Source organism: Hydra vulgaris, chromosome 09 (genome assembly GCF_038396675.1).
Source record: "Hydra vulgaris chromosome 09, alternate assembly HydraT2T_AEP".
NCBI classification, from domain to species: domain Eukaryota; kingdom Metazoa; phylum Cnidaria; class Hydrozoa; order Anthoathecata; family Hydridae; genus Hydra; species Hydra vulgaris.
Genome location: NC_088928.1, coordinates 29,335,846 through 29,360,528, shown reverse-complemented (window position 1 = coordinate 29,360,528; position 24,683 = coordinate 29,335,846). Strand labels below are relative to the sequence as shown.

The following is a 24,683-nucleotide window of genomic DNA, read 5'->3' as shown; positions in this document are numbered from 1 at the left end:
AAGAAGGGGTGCAAGGCTGGTCAACAGGGTGCAAAGCAGGTCAAGGGTGCAACAGGGTGCAAGGCAGGTGAAGGGGTGCAAGGCTGATCAACAACATCAAATAAACTTAAACATATGCAATTATTAAAAAATCAAACTCAGGAGGAAATTGTCATGTAATGTGTGTAAAATATATATTTTTCAAAAAGTATTAAAATTCAATACCAAAACATTATAAATTGTAGTTTTTTTAACTTGTAAAACACACAGTTAAAATAAACAACTTTAAATCATCATTCATATATAATCTAAAGATATAAACATTGCGAAAAGCAGAGTGTATACTTCAAAAATATGTTTGTTATTAAATGTTGTTTAATAAACTAAATTTTGAAATGCCGAATTTTATGAACTAAGTTAAATTTTAGTTTACTACCACTGATCTCAATAATAACTATTATTGAGTTATTATTGAGATCAGCGTTTACTACATGGTTTGGTAAATAAATGCGATCTTCTTCGGAGATCACGGCAAACTTCAGTTTCAAGAATTAAAACAAAGTCTAAGATAATAATAGTTTAAGGGTGAAAAAGTAGCCTAAAAGATTTTTTTTCTAAAAATAAAATTATTTTCATGTTTTGCATACTGATTTACGAAAAAAAATTACTCGCCATCATCAAATTTCAAAAAAAGTGAAAATCGACACACCTTATTAAACATGCTTAAAAACTAAAAAATCATTTCCTACTTGAATGTATTTTATTCTGTAAAATAAAATTTAGTTATGTATCTAATACTATATCTAGTATATAACTTCGTCTTTAATTTTGTAAGGAAAAGGAGATCGTCCCCCTGATATGTATGGTATAAGTATGGTATTAGTGTTTTGCAAATTTATACATAATTATACCATTAAATAAGCACTGGGAATTTAATATATCTGATTTTTATATAAAGTGTACTTTTTTATTTTACTGTTGTACAGTCCTAGCGAGCTTTTGGTCTAGAAATCATCTTTTAAACTTTCAAAAAACTTTTTGGATTATATACCGGGTGAGGTAGTGTACTGGAGTGTGTACTAAGAGTTTGGGTTACATTAAAATATAGATTTTTAGACGTGATTATATATAGTCAGGTCTAAAAATCTATGAAAAAAGAGACATGAATGGCAAAAAATAAATAACTTATTCAAACATAATTAAACTATAAACTTTGGGTAAAATTTAATGAAATGTTATAATTTTTGATCTACAAACTAAACATATTTTATCAACTATCGAATTATCGAGAGGATTACTCTGTAATTCAAAACAAAATTATAAAATCTTATGTTGTTTAAACTTAAATTTAAAAACATGCCCAAACATAATTTCTAAAGCATATTTAACTGCAAACACATACAATGGTAGAAAAAAGTTTTTAACAAAAAAGCAAGCATAAAACCATAATATATTAATTTGAGATATACTTGTCGTAAAAATATAATATACTGAAAGACAAACTATTAAAGCACTAATCAAATTGGTCATCTTACAGACTGGTCGATTACTGCGAAAAAACGACTCTGGTTCAACGTTTCCAGATACGAACATAAAACATGCACTCGCAAAACCAATGCTACATAAACAACCAGCATCTCTAATTACAGCACTAAACAATGTCGTGTCTAAGTGTACCCATTCCCGCAACTTGCAAAATTGAAGCGCTAACTTTACAGTTGAAGATGGATTAAAATCAAACAAAAATAAAATATAATATAATGAATAAGCAATCGCAATCAATACAAGCCCAACGGGAGCAGCCATATAGTTAAAAATTATAAAAGGTAAATATTTGCTTGTAATATGTAAGAACAAAGCAATTAACACTCCAAATAAAGCACCAGCTAAAACTTGATGAGGAAAGTGAGCAGCTATGTAAACACGCGACAAAGATAATAGAAACATTGAAGTTAAGAAAGCTGGAACCGAAATAATGAGAAACGCTATTTTGACCTTCTTTTCGCGAATTATATCATAAAAATGAAGAAGTAGTAGTATACTTGATGAAGTGTAGGACATAACATGACCAGATGGAAAGCCTGAAATTTAAAAAAATAAAAAATTAAACTCTATGGTTTAAACAAATGCACAGTGGAACAAAAACGTGCTTTTGAAACTTTTTTTTTTTACACAATTTTAGCGAAAAAAGTATAAAATTTTTAACTAATAAGACGATTGTTATCATTATAAATACTAAAAACAATATCTTTTAACGCAAGGTTTTGACATAAAATAACTTTTTTATATTTACACAATTCGATATTATAACAGTAAGAAAAGATTTTGTAGGTAATATTTGGGGCTGTTCATTAAATACGTCAAGAAAATAGGGGGGAGGGGTGGGTCTGAATTTTACAGACAAAGGTTGACAAAGGGGAGGGGGAAGATCAAAACAAGTCAACAAATGACGTCAACAATGTTCCTTTTTTAAATAAATTTAATTAAAAAAAAAAGGAAAACTAAGCAGCGTTTGCAGTCCTGTGATACATACTCGACCTTCAATATTAAAATACTGAAAGTTGAGCGAGTAGGTAACACAGCAAACATTTGCAAACGCAAAAATAAAGCTATTTACATTCCTACTTTTTAAAAACCGTGTTGTGCTTTAAAAAGATGCGACACATACAGAACTAAATAAGCACACACAAAATGCTTACTCGTAACACAATTATTTTTTCAAAGTTGTTGTTGGTTAGTCTGCACAAACTAACGACAGTACACTTGTGGCCGATGCCGATACCGATGGATGGGAAAAGGCCGATGCCGATGAATTAACCAATTAAAATTTTGCAAATATAAAACCATACTAGAATCAGTACTGGTAAACAAATACTTGGACCCAAATCAGAACCAAACTACTATTTTAAAAGATATTAGAAAAACTCTGTTAAAAAAAACAACATTTTATTAGATTTTTTAGTATGAACAAAAACTTTCAAAAAAATAAATACAATTTTAAAGATATGCTTTTTATTTCAATTTAAAAAAAAAAAAGGTACTAAGATAAGCAGTAATTAAGACATCTAAACAACAATCATATAGAAATATAGGTTATACTTGAACACATATAGATAACAATGCTTATAATAATTACTTTTAAGTATAAAAGTGGAACAACATAAAATAAAATTCTTCTAAAAACAACATTATGGTAATAAAAGTTAGTAGGATAGCCCGCGTTCTACTATTTACATTCAGCTGTTAAATTAAAGCTTATAAACATCATCTTAAGAATAAACAACTTTGCCTGTAAGTCAAAATAAACAATTTCTTAAAAAAATTCTAAGTAATGCATAAAGTTTATTTTATTTATTAATCAATTATTATCATAATGCAGTATAAAAATGTAAAAATGCTATCGGTTGGAAAATCGGTAAATTAATAAAAAAAAGGCCGATACCGATACCAATTGTGTAAAGAGTGGCCGATTAAGCTGATTCCGATTAATCAGTACATCATCAGTGCAAACAAAAAAGATTTATGTATGTACATGGTCTACATTGTATTATTTAAAGATTAGGTCTAAATTTAAAGCGAAGATGATTGGCACATTAAAGTGTTGTATTAATTTGAAATATGTTCATAATTTAAACGTGTAAGGTGTATACATTGTAAAACCTTTAATCTTTCTCTTGTTCGGAGTAAGTCTTTGTATTAACTGGAAATATGTTCATAAGTTAGAAGTTATTAATTTTTTTCAATACCTTTTACTTATTATTCAGAGCATAATTTTAAATGGTTTTTATTCATTTGAAATATGTTCTTAAGTTAAAATCTGAATAATTTTTTTCTAAACATTTTACTTTTAATTTTTTGTTCTAATTGTTAACTAGTCTTTTAAAAATAAAGTTATTTTTTTTTCCATTTAAATTTGATTTTAAAATTGCCAAAAAATTGTTGACGTAATTAATGGACAGCCACTTAGGGTACAAAAAATATCTTTAAAATATAGATTATTTTTCATCAGCTGACCGTTAAAAAACAATTTTTTTTTAAGTAGATTTACGTAATCAAATGTTTAGAAGATAGTTTATCTGATAATAGTAAAGGTTAACAGCAAAAAAGTGTCTGCATAAAATATAAAGACTTAGATTAAACTGTACACTATAAAAAATGTTACGTCAAACTCTTCCTATCAAATTGTTTGAATTTTATGCCAGTTTTAAACATCTACAAAGAAATGCTAAGAGTGGCGTAAAGTCATGTAAAGTTTTTTTTTTTTGAAAAGTAATTTGGGTTATAATTGTGTAAAAGATTTACATTGAAATTTGATTTATTTTTTTTATGTAAAAAAAGTTATTTTTGAATTAATCTTACGTAAATATAAAATTTATAAAACATAACACTTTACAAAGTAAAATAAAACTACATCATAAAAACAATTTACTTTTATGTGTAAAAGTAATTTTTTTTTTTAAACTTTTAATTCACCTCCCCAAGGCCGAGAAGGCCACTACAGACAAAGAGGCTACTTAATTGCGTAGTTTTAACCCTCTCTCAACTCTATAACTCCGAAACACCAATCTTGACGAACAAGGTCGCTACGTGAAGAAACAAGTTGAGCGCGGTACTACCAGGGATGTGGTGAGGAAGAACTCAGAACCACTCGCTTATAAAACAAGGGCTCTACCACTACCGAATGAATACCGCAATTAATTAGCAAAGACAACTTATATAAAAGTAATTTCAAAAAAATTGTTATTTACAATTACAAATAAAAGTAAATTTTCTCTTTGAAATTTTATACTTTACTTTGTGAGTACGTAAAATGTAAGTTATTACTTACATGTTGATTTAACATAAATTTTATGTTAAAACTTCTAAGTAATTACTCTGATGTATGTTAATACTTCAGGTATTACTCTGATGTATGTGAGCAGCATTTGCGGTGGGATTTCTTTTCACGTATATCATGAAGGGTGATTCTAATGTAAGTAGGGGTAAATATAGCCAACATGCGGGTATACCAGTAACGTAGAGACGGGCCTCCAGCCGCGTGAGAACCATGGTACTAATAGAGGCATGGGTCCTAAATAATCATTGATTTTTATTTCATTTTTTTGTTGAGCAGAAATAGGTTAATGGCTGTAATGAAACGTTCTTGCTAAGCTACTGGTTGCTAAACATGCAAGGAAACCTTGACTAAGTCACTGTTCTTTTTTCTCCATCTGGTCTATCAATTTGGACTTAACAAACAGTCAAGAATCTAAAGTTAAAGATCTCTTACTTCTGTATCCAAACGATCTTAGTGAAGATGATGAGTCTATTGATGATATCCGCCACTTTTTGTCTGTTCAATGCCATCTGCTGACAAATGATCGGCCCTTAGATCTTCGGAATAGCATTTATGTGAAGGGATTTGAAAGGAATTTCCCCCAGATATCAATCTATCTTTCCACCTTTCTGACTTAGCCAGTATCTATGGGTGAAGATGAGAGATCTTTGAGCAAGTTATTGCTATTCATCAAGAGCTAACTTGCTTAAAGACTTTTCTAAGAGCTACCATGGGACTAACTTTCTAAGAGTTACCATGGGACAGGATCGTCTTAGCGACTGTCTTTTCCTTTTAATCAAAACAGATTTTGCAAAAAAAAATAATTACGATGTTGTAACTTCCAATTTTACTGCTAGAAAAGCTCATAAAGTCTTGGTATAACGTCAGAAAAACTTGATACCAAATCTAGAAATGTTTTATTTATTTATTGTGTTTAATTGTTTGATTTGTGAACTGTTTTAAATACAGAATTTTAAAACATTTTGTGAATACTAGAAATAATAGCTTAATTTTTCTTATTATATTTATTTTGGCGGTGGTTAGGGGTATGGGGGACATCCAGTAAATTTTTTTAAATATATACCCCGGGCATCACAAAGTTTCTGTGCGCCCCTGAATATGACGCAATAAACATGTTTGGTGTTTGCAAGGACATTGACTGCTAAAATAGTTTTCATAGAATCATAACTTAAATTCTAAATTATAATATAAGTCATGTAAACTATATGATAAAAGACGTATTTATCAGTTACAATCTTTTATTGTATTTTATCAGATATAATCTGAAAAAAGAGATAAAGAAAGTCGGTTAATCTTCTACTAGTTGTGGGCACCCCAATAACCTTCTTTTCATAGCGTTTTGTAGAAAAATAAAACCTTATTCAATTAAAATAACGCTTTAGAATAAATTTGTAACTTATTTTTGGGACCCAGATAAAAATTTACCAAAAAGGAGCGGGGCATATTTGTAGCTATGTTGCTGCTTTTTGCTTCTTTTATTCAGCGTGTTCATTATTAACAACCACTCTAACCGAAATGAAAATTAATTTGTTTATTTTGTTTATTTATTAAGAACTATTTATAAAACTTTTGTCTGGAACGAACTAATTCCAATTAGACCTTTCGAGACAACAACTATTTCAGTCTTTTTTAGAAATAACTTTCATTTTGGTTGGAGTGGTTTTTAACAATGACCACACTTAATAAAATAAGCAAATATGCAAAATTTAGAATAAAATTGCAAAATGCAGAGCCATTTCCAAAGCAAGAACAATAAAGAAGACTGTCTTTTTAAACAGATTAAAAATTAAACTTTTACACTTTAAAATTGATATAAATAACAAGTTTAACTTTTTTTTTGGGAGTATTTAGCAAGGTAACCTTTTTACTAAAGAACCATTTTTTTTTTGGGACCGGTACTGCCCAAACTATCGCTAGGTACGGCACACTTTAAACGTTCCGTTTAGGCAACAACTTAATGCCCTTGAATCTCTAAAACTTTAGTTGCAAACTACTAAACTTGTAATAACTTGTAACTACCACTAAACTTGTAATATGGTCTTTTACAATTTATCTGGATATCTTCTACCATTGTTGCAGTTTTTAACAACACTATGATCACCACCACTCATATATAATTTATTTGTTTATTTACTTTGTTTTTCTTTACTTATAAGCTTTTATTTACTTTGTTGAAAATTATTTCTTGATTTGTTTGTGCCTATTGTTTATCCCATAATGCTTTACATACGAAATTAGAAAAATTAGTGGCAAAATATTGAATTGTTAAATTTTCTAAACTAGATTTTATGAACAATAATGTTGAACAATGATATAACAAATAAAATCCCACTTAATGAAATGCATTATTAAAAAATATTCTTAGAAAAATCTAGAAATATTCTAAATTTAAAAATTTATAAAATTCTATAAAAAGTATTCTTAAAGAAACTCTAAAAAACTACGATTCTTACCATTATTGAAATGATTTTTGATAAAAAATCATTTTAATATCTATCAATTATCTGAATATAAAAACTTTTATGATTGCCGTTACCACTAGATTTCAATATTTCTGTTCTACTGTTGATATGTTATAAAGTAATATCATAATTATTTTTTGTTTATTAAATAAGCGGTAAGTCACTTTTTTATATTTTTTTAGTTATTAAGGCGTTTCAAGAAGACCTAATGATCTCATCACAAAGTACTGTGGATGAGCATTTTACCAGGAAGTCCATATCTCTTTCCTTAACAATGTCACTTATCCTGCAAGAACTCTAAGAATTGTGTCATGATTGCTTAAATGAGCTAAAGACTTTTGACAAAGTATCCCAATATAGTTTCCCCAATGTTAGTGATTGTTATTGGAGTTGCCTTTTTATATATCTTTATATATATATATATATATATATATATATATATATATATATATATATATATATATATATATATAAATTGAAATTTATATATATATGTAACTTAAAAAAAAAAAGATAAAAAATTCAATAAAAAAACATAAGATAAAATATATCCTTCAGATGCAATTCTGCCCCATTTGTATTAAAGCACATTAAAGTGAAAAAGGTTATCCAATGCGAATAATAGTTTCGAAAATCGGCACACCACCTCATAAACTTTTGCAACATCTTGTTGAGATCATACAACCAAATTTAAATAAAAATATAAATGCTATGTTAAAAATTCATCGTTATTTGTATCAACAGAAAAAGAACCGGTTATAAGTGACGAAGTTCAAGTGTCATTTGATGTTATTAATTTATACCCATCAGTGCCACTTGATAAAGCAACTGTTACAACTATTGATATGCTAAAAAAAGATAGAGATGATCTAATACAATGAAATTATTGCACCAAAACTTATAATTGTTACGTTGATGATAGCCATGCTAGATTTACTAATATTGATGACAAACTCTTTTTTAACACTCAAATTCACAAAATAAATCTATCTAATATACATGCGAATACAAAAATGCTCAACACCATTAAAATTTTTTTAGATATTTGTATTTCAACCAATCACTTCCTCCACAGACATGAGTTTTCCATACACCGTAAAGATGCAATTAAAAACATACTTTCAAAACCGAAATTATATGATTCACTGAGTATTGCAGTTGGTATTTTTTAAGGTTTTTTTTAGCTAGAGCATACAAAATTTGTTCAAAACAAAACTTTCAAATTCCTTATTAAGATTTTTACTGAAAATGGAAATTCCTATAAACAATATTCAGATATTGCTAAAAATTATAAAACCACAAATCCATCTTATTCTCAAAAAATTGATACCAAAAATCTAGTTATTTTACCATGGGTTCCAAAATTAGGCATTGTTCTTAGAAGAGAATTTCGTTAAGTTAGCGTTAAAACAGTCTTTGGTTTCGGCAATCCCTTGATCAATACTTTGCCGTAATAAGTTTAAACCGCCTCTGAATAGTCATCCAGGAGTGTACCAACTTGATTGCGCGTGGTGCATGTTATTGGTGAAACAAGAAAAAATATTTCCACACGAATTCAAGAACATAAAAATGTTACAAAAGCTAACTGAAATACATCTGGAATAGTAGAAGATTCAAAATATTGTAATGGTAAAATAAACTGGGAAAACCTTAAAACGCTTTCTGTTATTTCAAACAACTACACAAGAAAAATTTGTGAGGCCATTGAAACATGCGCAATGTTCAAAATCTAAAGAAAACATTTTAAATCATGACAATGACAATTTGGTGATCACCATTGGAAACCACTTTTTGTAAAATTAAAAAATGTTGAACATCTGACATTGCAATGACATTATTTTGTTACGTTCTTTATTAAAATTATACTTTTTTAAAATAGTTTCTTTAATGGTTTTATTAGTTTGATAATGGCTCTTACAATATGAGCCAACGTAAAAAAAAAGAAATAAATAGTATGATACAGTATATATTTTAATGCTTATAATATTATTACACATACTATTAAAAATGTCACTTAAATTTATATATACAGTAGGTTGCCAAATTATTAGACAGTTTACTTTTTAAGTAATTTTAAAGTATAAACTACTTTTATGAATAAATACATATCTTGTAGTTATTTTTTTATTGCTTCTATTGTTACAGAACTTTATTTAGAATGTAAAACAACATAATTACTTATTCATAGGTAATAATCTTAATACACATTCATAAGGTAATAATCTTAATATTTTGTAATGCCACCCTTTGCTACAATAACTGCTTTCAGGCATTGGGGCATGCTTTTTATGCAGACTTTTGCATTGTGTTGGAGGGGAGCACTGGGGTTGCTATGCCTCTCTCTTATAAGGGTTTCTATTAATTGCTGCTTGGTAGTGATAATTTCTTTGGCAATATCCCGTTTTGTGAACTCCCATAGATTTTCTATGGAGTACATATCAGGTGAATTCCCTGGCCATGGCAAAACACGCACTTTTTTTCAATAAGGATTGCTGTAACACTTCTAGCTTTATGGCATGGTTCTGAGTCATGCATGAAAATATAATCTTCATTACCAGGAAACCATTCTTGGACCTGGGGCAGGAGCCTGTTTTCCAGTACTCACTTGTACTGGTCCTGCCTTATGGTCCCTTCCACAATGTAAAGGCAGCCCATACCCTTGGCTGAGATCACAGACCATACCATTACACTCACAAGATGTTTAACCTTTTCCATAAGGCAGTCCAAGTGGAATTTTTTTCCTGGGCATCGTCTAACAAATGAGCTTTCGTCCATCAAAATTTAAAATGCTGATTCGTCTGAGAAGCAGACCTGTAAAACATTTCAAAGATATTTTAAATTAGTAACCTTAAATTTATCTGGTTTCTTACAGTATTATAAATTATATTTACTCTATTCAAGTCTGCAATAGTCATATGCTGGTGTTTTTTTAGCCCATTCCAGTCGCTTTTTTTTCATGGCTTCAGTTAAATGTGGTTTTTTGGTTGGACAACGACCCATTAAATTCTTTTCAGCCAACCTTCTCTGAACCATCCTTTTGGAGACATTAATTCCTTCATTGTTTATCATTGTAGCTAGTTGAGCCACACTTTTTTTCTGTTTTTAAAACAGATGCCTCTAATTTTATGGTTACAATGTGGAGTAGTGATCCTTTTTCTACCACTTTTGCCAACAGGGTCTGGTTCTAGAGACAAATTTATATCAATTTTTCTTTTAATTCAGCTCACTACTGACTATGAAACACTTGCAATTGGTGCTATCTCTCTCTGAGAATGTGTAGAATGAAGAAGTAAGGTTTTTACTTCCCTACTTTTTCTTGGGATCAAGATTTTATCAAGTCAGGATTTTATGCATTAAAATTAGCAAAAATAATAAATTTATAACTATAACTAATTGAACTATTAACCAATACTTAGGTTTCAATAGTTCTGAACTCAAAAAACTTGCAAAAAATTGTTTCAAAAATAAATAATTGAAATCAATTTTGAACTTACTCCAACCACGCTTTTCAACAATTGACAGCTTATTGAGTAATAACATAACTTTTTGACAGATATGGTAGACTGACACAATTGCCACAGTTTAAAAACAATTATAGTTATATTAGTAACTAAAATACGCACAAAAAAAATATATTTAAAAACAATTTATTTGATCACAAAAATCATGTAAACTTTAAAATTACTTAAAAAGTAAAGCGTCCTGTATATATATATATATATATATATATATATATATATATATATATATATATATATATATATATATATATATATATATATATATATACCACGTTTTCATAAATATCTTGATATATACACACACATATACACATATTTATCAAGATATTTATGAAATATTCTTTAAATCTAACTGAAAATATTGAAATATAAGCCCTTTCTTATACAGCTGATCTCTCTCAAAAAAAAAAAAAAAAAATCTTTATTGTTTGCCACCTTTTAAAAACACTTAAGCTGTACTTTATAAAAATTAAATTTTCTAAAAGTATTTTAACCTTGTACATTTAAAATTTTTTTACTATACTTTCATTTCTTTCACTCATATCCAATTTATAAAAAAAATTACATATAATAAAAAATTACACTCACTTTGAGTGTAGTTATTTTATTAATTGGATATAAGTTTTAAAAAAAAAAAAAAAGAAAATTAATTTATCAATTTTTGAAAAATCAAGTTGATAGTAAAATATAAATTGCTTAAAGCTTTGTTAGTTAAGTTGGTAACTTAATAATTTAAGCTTACCAGGTCCTGTTTCACAAGTAATGTAAAATTGCTTGAGTTGTATTAAAGAATTGCAAGCTTTTCCATCCAACCAATATGGTCGATCACCAAGAACGCACCTTTAATTTAAAAAAAAACCTAACTTTGTTGGATTAATTAAGAAAAATTAATAAACTCATAAAATATGAGTTATACAAATAAAAATTCACAAAATATTATGCATTATTAAATGTTTACATGTTTTTGGTTATTTATAATAAATGTTTGTTTTAAACAATATCTTACTCCATTAAGTGCAATGAGGATTAAAATCTCTAATAACAACAATATTGGCAGAGGGGTAAAGATAAAGGGCATGGTTAAATTGATCAGAAATTATATCTAAAAGAGTACAGTCTTGAGAAAAAAAGACAATAGAAAACAAAGAGATAAACAAAGAAAGTGATAGAGTGAGGAGGTGCTAAGAGGAAGCACATAAAAGAATGGTCAAAGGATTCAAACCTAATTTCTCAATAAATAGGTGAATTGATGCTCAAGTATACCCCCAAGCCAAGCATGTGACTAATGAAGTCTTTACAAATCTTTGCAAGGACATCAAAGTACCCATTAATACGGAAAACTGAAGAAGGAACAGCAGAACTTAAATTAGTCTCATGAAGAGCAAGCAAGTCTGGTAAATTTTGAAAAAGGTAAGATTCAACTGATGGAAGTTTACTTCAAAGACCACGAATATTTGTGAAAGATATATAGAAATAGTTAGGTGGCAAGGATGGCTTTTAACTTTAATATTTTCAGTTTCTTTGGACATGATTTAAGGAGATCCTAAGCAATGAGCTATGCAGTTGTCTTAGTCCTGCTAATTAACCCAAAATTGTAACATAAGGCTACTTATGTGGCTTTGACAATGCACACCACAAGCATTAACAGGGACACTATCCATTTTTAGTAAGCATCAGCGTTACTGCACCGTCGCACAGTGGGCCAGAATTTTTTTTCCGTGGCCAAAAGTCAAATCTTCTAAACTTTTTTTAGTCAAATCTTCTAAACTTTTTTTACTCTACTCAAAAATGTATCCGTATAATTACTAGAGATGAAGGCAAGCTTGCTTGAACCATTCATAATGGCTTTAAAATTGCCAAATTTTTTTTTTTTCAAAAATACTTATTCTCAAAATCTACATAACTTTTTCAATTAAAAAAGCTTTGGACTATTTTTATTTTAAATAAACATATTATCTTAGTGCTTATAAAAAGTATATGTTTTAGTTATATATTTGTATTTAATTTATTCATAATATGTCTTAGAATTGTTGGTATTTTAAAGGTATTTTTCTAAATTTCTTCATCTTCCTTTTTCTAAATGCCACCCGAAAATTCTTTGATTTTCTGATTTTTGTATTTACTAAACGGCAGTTATTGTTCAAAAAAAAACCCAGCTACGACCATGTATTCTTTATGATATATTTTTTAGTTCAAAATCGATGACTTTTTTTGATTTTATAAAAAATACCAGTTTAAAGTTAAGATATTTGCTTAAAGAATATATATATATTTTAATTTTATTTAACACATCGAATCGTTATTGTTTAAATAAACTTTTTTGTAATTATTTTAATGTTTTCAAAAAAGGATAAAAAAAAAAAATCATTTCACTATAAATACATAAAAATCAAATATTTAAGTATTCGATTCCAACCAAATGCTGCTCTCTTGAAATTGAAATTAATGATATTTAGGAAGTATAAAGGTTGTTTAATACTATTATTAAACATATGAGTAGCTGCTAATTTTATATTTTCAGGTCCACGTATTTGCCACTCTTTAATATCAAATCTATAACTTATATGTAGAATACACTCGAAAAACGAGCATGCAATGACAATAACCCAAGCTCTAAGCTTTGCGAATCCGTTGAACGGATCAGAGCTTTATCTAAGTTGTTCATTAATCTTAGAGTACCTTTGCAAATATTACAAATTTGAGCCGATTTGTTGTCACAAATTGCATTAACTGCTTTTCCATCAATCATTGTAAGCTTAAGATCAAAGCTTACTTAAGTTACAAGCTTCTTTTCAGCTTCTGGTTCCATTATCTCTACATCAATAATCATTGTACTCTCCTCAAGCAAATTGACTTGCTTGTCAAAGCATTTTTTTCTTCTCTTAAAACTAAAAGGTTTTCAGCAATATACTGAATTCTTAGTTGGCGGCAGAATCGCATTGAAGAAGGCACTTGATTTTCCCAAATTGTCATAACACCATATGATAACTTAAATGTCACTAGGCAAGTATAAAACAAACTTTGATCAGATATTAAATCATTACACTCATCATTGTTCCCTTTTTGGACGGAAAATCTTTGTTTATACTGCTTTTGGCTACTTGCACCGTCGAAGCCCCATTTGCAATACAAAGTCATTCCTATACAGGATTCAAGGGAATCAAGTTGAGATATTTTATTTTTAAGAGTAGTTAGTTGCAGCATTCAATGAACTGTATGGTGTAACAATTCTTTCAGTGGAACTTCGCTCAATCAAAGCCTCTCAATCCATTTTCAGCTATATAAATACCATCAGGATAACACTTTTTTTTTCCTGCCCCAAATGTTGTTATATGTAGTATATATATTCGCATTACACTTAATTAAGTTATTTCGCATAACATGATATTGCGTCTTCGATAAATTCATAGCTGTCGTTAATGCTAATCCCTCTAGTGGTGTATTTAGTACAATATGCTTGTTTTTGTCCTGAATAAAACATTTTATTTCATTTGCTGAATCTGTATTTGATAAACATTCTTTTACGTACAGCAAACTATATCTCTTTTTCTTTTTTAACCCCATTTCTGCTGCTTGTAAGATTTTATCATGGTCGTGATTTACTAACAATATGGATGCATGCCGACGTTTACTTCGGTAGGACATATCTTCATAATTCTGACATGGTCTCCCAAATGACTGTTCATTTAAACAAGAAACAATTAAATCGATAAGAGCTTTAATAATGCTACTTCAAGAGAAACTTTAAATATCTATAATTTAGTGTAAATTTATACAAATAATTATATTACTTTCTGAACATAATTGCAATCAAATAGCTGCAATTATCAACTAATTAGGCTTCATATAATCATATAATATCATATAAACTTCAAATTTCCAGACAAATAAATTTTTTTAAGTCACAATGCATTGTAAAGTAAGAAATAAATTAGTCTAAAATCTTAAAGTTTCAAAATTGGTTTTAAGTTTAAATTATAGCTAGTCACAGCTGATTTTATTTAATAGTATTAAACAACCTTTATACTTCCTAAATATCATTAATTCCAATTTCAAGAGAGCAGCATTTGGTTGGAATTGAATACTTAAATATTTGATTTTTATGTATTTATAGTGAAATGGTTTCTTTTTTTATCCTTTTTTAAAAACATTAAAATAATAACAAAAAAGTTTATTTAAACAATAACGGTTCAATGTGTTAAATAAAATTAAAAAAAAAAAATCCTTAATAGGGTTTTTTGGTTCCGGGTACCCAGACTCGACGAGTCTGTGGGTAAATACCTGGATCCGATACCCAGTTTAAGGCTCGGCGAGTCTCATGGTTTGAATGTTTTGGTTTGTTTCGTAGGCAGCGGTGCGTCATCGAACTGGATCCCTACCTTTTTTAGAAAAATATAGTAGTAGGGTTTGTGAATCTAACTTAAAGTTGAACTTGGCCACAGCATTTTAGATGTTTTGAGAACATTCAAGTTTATGTATAATTCCATGTATGTCCGAATACACACAAAAAGAATTAACTTCATAACTTAAATTTTTTCTAAATTTTTTTAAAATTTTTTTAATATAAGCGAATGGTTTAAAGGGTTTGCTAATATAATATGTTTCTATATTAGCAAATGTTTTAAAAGCATTGGCTAAAATAGAAACTTTTGATTAGAAAGATTAAAGTTAATAATTGAATTCTTCTAGCGTATATTTGAAAAACTTAAAAAAAAAACACTTTTCATTTATTAATTATTTCTCTATTTTAGGAAAAAAGTGAAATATCATAATTTTACTAGGACATTTTTTACAGCACCATTATGCGGAAGCACTCCAAAGTGTCGGAGTATTTCACTCAACGTGCTGATTTGAAAAGTGGAAAATGCAATAAATGTTCAACGATAATATCAAACAAAGATGGAAATATTTCATCAATGATTAAATATTTGAAAGTTAAACATGGAATTTCTTTACCAACACGGGAAGAAATAGGAGAAAATTCTGGCAACAAACAATTTAAAACTCTCGACACTTTAGTTTCCGTCGCAAGAAAGCCTTAAGAAGAAATTGTCTCTATAATGGCTGCTCTTAAATATTTATTAGTTAGAGCAATTACTAAGTCTAGTTTTATTGTGAAAGTTTAGTAAAATCAAGTTGTAATCTTCCTAAAGTCGAAAGAGATGTTATGAATTTAACTCGTAAGCTTTATGAAAAAAAGAAGTTGGAAATATTAGAATTGTTACAAGAAAAAATTAAATAAGACCAATGATTTAGCATTACACTTTATGAATGGACAAGTATGAAAATTCGGATATATCTCAATATCAATTTGCATGGAATTGACTCTAAAGTTTATAATCTGGGTTTAGTGAGAATTTTTAACTTGTGTACAGCTGTACAGTTAGTTGAAAAAAGTAGAACAACATTTAACACATATAATATTAATTTTAAAAAAAATATAGCTGGTTAACCGGCGACGGTGCAAGTGTAATGATAATATTTGGACGAGAATCTCCTAGTCTCTATAATTTGTGTTTGAATCACACTATACACTTAGCTGTTTGTGATGTACTTTATAAAAAAGAAAAGTATTACCGTCTTGCAAGATGAAGATGACGTTGATGGAGATAGACGATGGTCAAGGTGATATTAATGATGATCAAGATGAAAATTATTATTCTGACGAGAGCGACAGTGACGTCAAAGAGTACGGACAAGTTGAATTAACAAATTTAGGCAATATAGAAGAAAATATAAAAAGCGTTTTGTATAATTGTCAAATTTTTTAAAAGTTCTTCTGTGAGAAATAAATATTTTGAAAGAAAAGATCAAAATAGTTTTAGGAAATGAACTTCAGCTGGTAGACGTAAGAACTCGTTGGAACTCAATGATCGAAATGATACCTAGATTTTTAAAATTATTTTATATCATTAAAGAAGCTCTGCAACATATCGGAAGTGTACATTTAATAAAAGATATTAATATTGAATTATTAAATGAATTGGAATATACTCTAAAGCCTATTAAATTAACTGTTGAAGCTCTTAGCAGAGACGATGCTAATCATGCAACAGCCCGATTAGCAATTGATTTTATGCTTAGAAAATTAAAAGAATCCAATGGTAATTTAAGTTGAGAGCAATTAATGACAATGAAAACTCGAATAATTAGCCGTAAAAACCAAGAAATAGAAGAGCTATAAGACTCTCTTGTAAATGGTACTATACCTTCAAAGAAAATACAATTATTTACAACAGATTTACTGAAGAGATTAATTGGTGTGGATGAAGAACAGCAAAACAAACATGAACAGAAGCATTCAGCTGAAAATAAAGAAAATACTACAGGAAACACAGTACCATTAACACTGGAGGAAGAACAACATAAAATATTAGAAAGTGCGAAATGTCCAATTACGCCAAGTTGCGGAGATAAATTAGCTAATATTAAAAAAGAATTTTTATTATTTTCAAAAACTAAAAAAAGAACTGCATATTTAAAAAAATTGTATCAAGCGTTAATTACGATAAAACCAACATCAACAAATTCCAAACAAACATTGTAGCATCCAAGTTCTGTACAAGAATTCGTTCTAGATTATCAGACAAATCATTAAGTGCATTAGTTTTTTTAAAGTTTTATTTTTTAAGTAAAAATAATTGCTCTGTTTTATATTAAACACTTGCAAGTATTTTAATTAAGTTAAGTTTATTTTTGCTAGTATATTTACATACATTTTATAAAATGCGATATTTAAAAAAAAGTAATGTTAAATTTATTTGGTAGTTATTAGGTAAGATTATAACAAAAGTTTAGAATAATATATTTATGTTAGACGTTGAACTGGCAAAAAGATGTTTTATTTACCTGAACGTATACTAAATCCATTTTTAAAAATTGGGGTGAGAACAAAAAATCCTTTCATGCTATAGTTAGAATTGCAAGTTAAAAAGAAGTTTTGGACCCGGAACCGAACCCAATAAATATTCTTATTTAGACATATTATAAATAAATTAAATAAAAATATATAAATAAAACATATACTTTTTATAAGCACCTAAGTTAATATATTTATTTAAAATAAAAATAGTCCAAAGCTTTTTTAATTGAAAAAGTTATGTAGATTTTGAGAATAAGTATTTGACAATTTTAAAGCCATTATAAATGGTTCAAGCAAGCTTGCCTTCATCTCTAGTAATTAAACGAATACATTTTTGAGTAGAGTAAAGCAGCTATGTTTCAATAATAAAGTAAAAAAAAAAGTTTAGAAGATTTGACTTTTTTTGGAAAAGAAATATATGAACCACAAGAAAATTTTTTGATGGCGGCGGATATAAGGAACGACTATATGAAAATTAAGAAACTGATGATAATCAAGTTTTATATCTTAAGCTCAAATATTGATAAGTTTCAAATAAAAATATATTTTTTTGTTAAGCATAAGATTTTTTTCATAAAAATAATGGAATATTACATATATACATAAAACTCAAATATAAATATTTTTTTATTTAACAAAACATATTCTTAGAATAACTTGTTGTATATAAACTTTCTGTTTGTTTGTTTTTTATAATAAAAATAATAAAATAAAAAGCAAATTCTCACTAAAACTAAGTACGACTTTTAATTTTAGTTTGTTTAATAGTAGTGAAGAAAAAGAATTTGTTTGCTTGTGCAGAAATCTCAAATTTTAAATAATTAGCATTTGCTATATAATTTATTTACCTTTTAGTTCTTAACTACAAAATGCTTGTGCTAAAAAGTTAGTAACACAAATGCATGTCGTGTTATTGAAAATATAAAATTTGTCAAAATTGTAGGTAGACACCACAGCCGCTTACCATGCAGTTATGTTATCAACCTTCTAGCACACTGCATTGGGTAACTAAGAACTAAAAGGTACATAAATTATACATATATATCATTTTAATCGTAAATTGCACTTAACAAATATCTAATTTATGTTTAATTTTTTTAAAACATTTCTTTAAACTTTTTAAAAGTTAAATTTCATTGTCTTGTTTTTATTTCAAAACTCTGTTTAATTATCTCTTTCATATTACTGTAAAGTCTTATAAGATGTACATCGTTCCCCGCTAAAAGCTTTGATCACCGCCATCTTGGGAGGCCAATTTTGGCTTCCATTTTTTTTCCAAAAAATAATAGAATATGCTATCAAGTTATATTTTGAGATCAGTGATTTAAAGCTCACTAAATTATAGTAGGAGTAAAACACATACTTTAGGTGAGTTTTAATTCCATTGGTGCTACCTTGAGACAGCTAAATCACTTTTTTGCACTTATTGCACTCAGCAAATCCTGATTTTCTGCCAGAGCCAGAGATGCTATCCTCTTCTCTGTAAAGCTTAGTAAAATAATTCCAAAGAAACATAGTTTCTTCAAGATGGTTTGATTTGGTAGTGGTTTTGGTATACTAATCAGATCGCTGAAGTAAGAACTTTGAGACTGTTAGTCTTTCTTGACTTTAGTCCTAATTTAGCTAGTTTAATTTTAGGAGGTAATTAATTACTTAACAACTTTCTTGATAAAAATAAAGTAATTTTTTACGCTATTTTACCATAATAATTACCGCTTTTTCTATCTTTTATTTTACAGCAAGGCATGGGGCAGATATTACTGGCTTACATGATACCAGTAGCAGGATGACTGTGATGATCCTGAAACTGAGCTGGAGTAGTTAAAAAAAGTTATATCCTGTAAGCAGCACTTTAAAATCTTGATAGAAATTTTTTGGAAATGCATTAAGAACTAACAGACATTACATCTAACAGAACACTAGAGATTAAGGTGAGTGTAGCTTTTATAGTTGGAACCACTAATTGGTTACTGAGCTCACACTGCAACAGAGATTTAAGCAGACCACAAACATAAATTGAGTAACTTGTGGGTGAGTAAACACTGCACCAGAGGTTTCAGACAGAACACAAACATACATAAAGCAACTTACGGTTAAGTGAACACAATGCCCAGGGGTTTATACAGAACACAAACACAAATATAGTAAATTACAGGTGAGCTAACATAGTAACTAAGATACCTTTAATTATATAAAAAAAGAAAAATAATATGTATATATATATATATATATATATATATATATATATATATATATATATATATATATATATATATATATATATATATATATATATATATATATATATATATATATATATATATATATATGTATAACGGGTGACAACTAAAAAACCAGACAAAAAGAAATTGTGTGTAAGTCATATTCAGTTGTTTAACTTTGCCTCTTCGTTACATTATCAAGTAGTGTATGATTTAAGTAATAATTTTACTTCTTTTTTTTTTGTTTTACAATTGTCAATATAGTTGTCAGAAAATGTCGTCTAAAGAGAAACTTCTTCAAGAAAGTGTTGTACATTTTTATGAAAGCCATAAAAGTGTTGGCAAAATGTTTACTGTAGAACATTTTTTGAAAGAAGGTATATCAAAAAGTACAATTTACGATATTTTAAAACGTGGTGCTGTTGAAAGAAAGCAAGGATCAGGACCCTCAATAATGACCAAGAAAAATTTGAAGAAGTTAAAAACTCGATTTAACAACAAAGATGGCATTAGCAAGTGTGATGCTGCTAGAATACTTGAGTGTTCTCAGCAGTATATCAGTAGGGCACTCAAAAAGCTTTAAGTTAAACCAAGGAAAAAGCAGAAATCGCCATCCTACGCCGAAAGTCAAATTACTAAAGTAACAAAAGATTGTCTTTATTTTGTGAGACATTTTGGTAAAATCAATTTTATTTTGGATGATGAAAGTTATTTTACTTTAAGTAAGCCCTAAATGCGTGGTAACAAAATTTATTACACAGACGACTCTTCTGTTACACCACCTGATGTTAAATTCAAAACGCGAAGCAAATTTAAGAAGAAAGTACTGTTATATATTGTTGTCTCCGACAGAGGAATTTCAGAGCCATTTTTTCAAGGAAAGTGGTCTAGCTGTCAACCAAGAAGTTTACAAAAACCAATGCTCAACTAAAATTTTAATCCCATTTATTAATAAATATCATTTAGATGATAATTACATATTTTGGCCCGACAAAGCATATCTTTAGTGTAAAAGGGTGGTTGGAAAACTTGAAATATTTCACAACTCAAACATAGAATTAAAAAACCCTTGAAGGAAATGGACACAACTGGTGTACAAACAACTTGCGCGAACATTAAAACAAAGTTGCGCAGAGTAGCGAATAAAGGACCCTTTGTGGAAAACCATTAATTTTATTGTATATTTTAGATTGTCATCAATTATATATCAACCATATAAAATTGTTATGAATAAACCATTTCATCAAAATTAACATTTCTTCTCATTCCGGATTTTGAGTTGTCACTCGTTATATATATATATATATATATATATATATATATATATATATATATATATATATATATATATATATATATATATATATATATATATATATATGTATATATATATACATGTATATATATATATATATATATATATATATATATGTATATATATATATTACATAGGCATGACAGATATTAGATAGTACTGATGACAGGAAGTACACTTCATGCAGCCTTTGCTTAGAAAATGGTTGCATTGGATTACATGTTACCAGTAACAGGGTGATAATGATGACCATACATATGATCTGACAATCAAATCTACATAAAAAGCGATGTCCCAACAAATAAAACAAAAGTAAATCAACTTAACTTAAAAAATATCGAACAAGTATGACGAGTGATAACGATAGGTGATGAATCTATTTTAATAGGCTTTAATATCAACCGCATGAAAACAACATTGGAATGTTGGAACAAGTCATCAAATTGATTGTTTCAGCAAGCAGAACTTTTCAAAACTCGCTTGCTTGAATTTTGGTTTTGAGTATAAAAAAATTATTTTTAATATTATTTGTACTTCAATTGGTATAAAAATAATTTTATAAATATTGCAATTTATAAAACTAACTATTCAGGCTTGATTGTGATTGTTGCATTTTTGCAACTATGTGCAACTGAGTATTTTTTTTCATGATATGAACATAATTACAAAAACAATGACTACAGTTATATTGAATAATAAAAACATTTTCAAGACATTTGTGTTTTATTTTATTTTACATAAAAAAGTATAAATAATAAACAATATCAGCTTAGTCTATAAATAATAAAAAATATCAGCTTAGTTTACTTTAATTAAAACTCTAAACTATCATGTATTAAATAGCAACAAGTAGATACATTTTTTTTTTTTTTTTTGTTATTCACCTCCTCAAGGTCGAGAAGGCCACTACAGATGAGGAGGCTACTTAATAGTGGTTAACTTAATAGTGGTTAACTTAACTACTTAATACTTAATAACCCTCTCTCAACTCTATAACTCCAAAACAAGAACCTTGACGAACAAGGCTGCTGCGCGGAGAAACAAGTTGAGTGCGGTACTACCAGGGACGTGGTGGGGATCGAACTTGGAAATAGAAAGAAGGAAGGCCTATTACTATTACTCTAATGTAAATAGGCATAATCTAGATTAAAAAAAATTTTTTTTGTGTGTGCTGGCATGTTGTTTCAATTTTGCAACAGAACTAAAATTAAAGTTTTTGGAGTGTATTGGTTCGACAGTATTATCAATGAAGTCTGAAATTGACGTATTATCAATGAAGTCAAAAAAGATCAGTTTGTAACTGGATCAGAAATCATAGCATCATTCAACTTAACTACTGCTGTGTCAATTAAAACTGTTCATCAACGTATTACTGAGTCTGGAGAGTTCAAGTTATATTTTGCATGCAAGAAGCCATTCATCTGTGAAACAAACAAGGGGAAGAGAGTAAAATAGTTGAAAGATCATCTTAATTGGACTGTTGATCAATGAAATCATGTAATTTTTTCTGATGAGTCACCATATGTTTTACGATTTGCTGGGAAAAAACGTGTATGGTGCAGGCACAATGAATGTTATTTAAAAGAGTGTACTATTGGAACTGTCAAGCTCGATGCCAAATTAATGGTTTGGGGTTGCTTTGCTGCTCAGTGTAGGTAATTTATATCGAGTACAAGGTATTATGGAGCAGAAGCAGTATCACAAGATCCTTGAGTATCAATTCAAGCCAAGTGCGACAAAACTAATTCCCCTAGGTGATTTTATATTTCAGCAAGATAGTGATCCTAAACATACTGCAATACTTAATAAAGCATACGTCATCAACCAGAAATGGGAAACATTTGATTGGCCATCACAGAGTCCTGATCTAAATCCTATTGAGAATCTTTGGAGCATCTTCGACCAAGATTTAAAGTTTCATGGGTGTAACACCCTTGATGATTTGATGGCTATTTTAAAAGAAGGGTGGGAGACTCTCAAACCAGAACTTTTAACACGTTTAGTTGATAGTATGCTACAAAGATGTGCTGCAGTTATTAAGAGTAAAGGATATATGATCAAGTATTAATTTACTGTTTTAGAAACTTGTATTTATATTTTTATTTGTAACAAAAACATGTAAATAGACTATGTCTTTATGTTATTGTTTCGAAGTTATATATGTCTTGTTTTATGTCTTTATGTTATTGCTTTGATATTGTCTTTATGTTATTACGAGTTTCTAAATTTGTCTGTTTATTGTTAATTTTCAATACTATTAGTAACAGAATGTTACATTATTGGGGCAACTGTATTCTTAAACTTGTTTTTCAAAAAATCCTTAGCCAACATTCCTAAAAATATTTTTAAAATTTTTTAAAATAACTTTTTTATTAATTAGCAAAGGAAACATAAAACCTTAATATATGTGATCAATTCCACCTTTGCATATGCTTGGAAGTGAAGAACTTGCAGATAAATAAACAAAAAGGTAATTATTTACCGTCACAGATTATGTACGTTTCTTAAGATTTTTGCATTTATTAAAACAAACAAAAATTTAAAATATGAAATATTTATATGAAGACTGACGATTTATAGAAACTTGTACATATATAAATTATAGCATTTTTCAAGAGGAATTTGAATTTGCTATTAACTAATTCCAAATCATTGATTTGAATTTATTAATCAAATAAAAAGCGCCATTTTATAAATAAAAGTGCAAAAAAAATGCACTATTTTTTGTCCCATACTGTACATATATATATATATATATATATATATATATATATATATATATATATATATATATATATATATATATATATATATATATACACATATATATATATATATATATATATATATATATAAATATATAAAATTACATATAAAAAGTACCAGCTTACCACTTTAGAATTGCATTTAACCATTCTGTAATAACCAAAGTCCAAATAACCTTCAAACCCAAATATTTTTCAAAGCAGTACGTCAAAGGAAACAGCACTAAAAATGCATTTCTTGGATCACCAAGGTGTGATAAAAACAATAATGTATTCTCATGTGGTTCAAAGTATTTCTGGCAGAAATATATAGCTTTTAATTCAGCACAACGAATGTTCATACTTTATTATTATTTTTTTTTAAATTAAACTGAAAGGTTTTTAAATGTAATAACATATTCTAATGCTCATTTTAATCTATTGTATTTTACTTGATAACTTTTTGTAATAATCTATTATAAAAAATTAAAAAAAAAAACTCTATTATTTGAAAGCTTATTGATTACATATATTAATTTAAAGTTGAACTTAAAGAAAATGAGAACCCTGTTTTAAAAAAAGGATAAATATCTTCTGCATTTATCCTAACAAGATATTTTGAGAGAATTTTTAGGCATAAATTCAAATAAAAATAAAAATGTTGTTAGAGAGTTAAAAAGCAGCTTTTTACTCAAAAAAACCAAAAACCTATTTTATTTACTTTATTATTTTTTTTACCTT

The 24,683-nt window shown here is 28.1% G+C and overlaps 1 protein-coding gene across 1 annotated transcript; it reads right to left on the bottom strand.

Annotated features, from left to right (window-relative positions):
* Positions 1-1,146: 1,146 nt before the first annotated feature.
* On the bottom strand, positions 1,147-24,366 carry LOC100205966 (glucose-6-phosphatase 3). Its single transcript, XM_065805252.1, has 3 exons — positions 24,090-24,366; positions 11,542-11,639; positions 1,147-2,060 (listed from the first exon to the last, which is right to left on the bottom strand). Exons 1-3 carry the CDS (start codon positions 24,302-24,304, stop codon positions 1,297-1,299), a joined length of 1,077 nt encoding a protein of 358 aa, XP_065661324.1. The 5' UTR covers positions 24,305-24,366; the 3' UTR covers positions 1,147-1,296.
* Between the last annotated feature and the right edge of the window lie 317 nt (positions 24,367-24,683).

Coding starts and splice junctions, on each gene's coding strand:
- LOC100205966 (XM_065805252.1), bottom strand. CDS start 24,304: ATGAACATTCGTTGTGCTGAATTAAAAGCTATATATTTCTGCCAGAAA. Junction 11,640..24,089: donor TTAAATGCAATTCTAAAGTG/GTAAGCTGGTAC, acceptor TTTAAATTAAAG/GTGCGTTCTTGGTGATCGAC. Junction 2,061..11,541: donor TACTTGTGAAACAGGACCTG/GTAAGCTTAAAT, acceptor TTTAAATTTCAG/GCTTTCCATCTGGTCATGTT.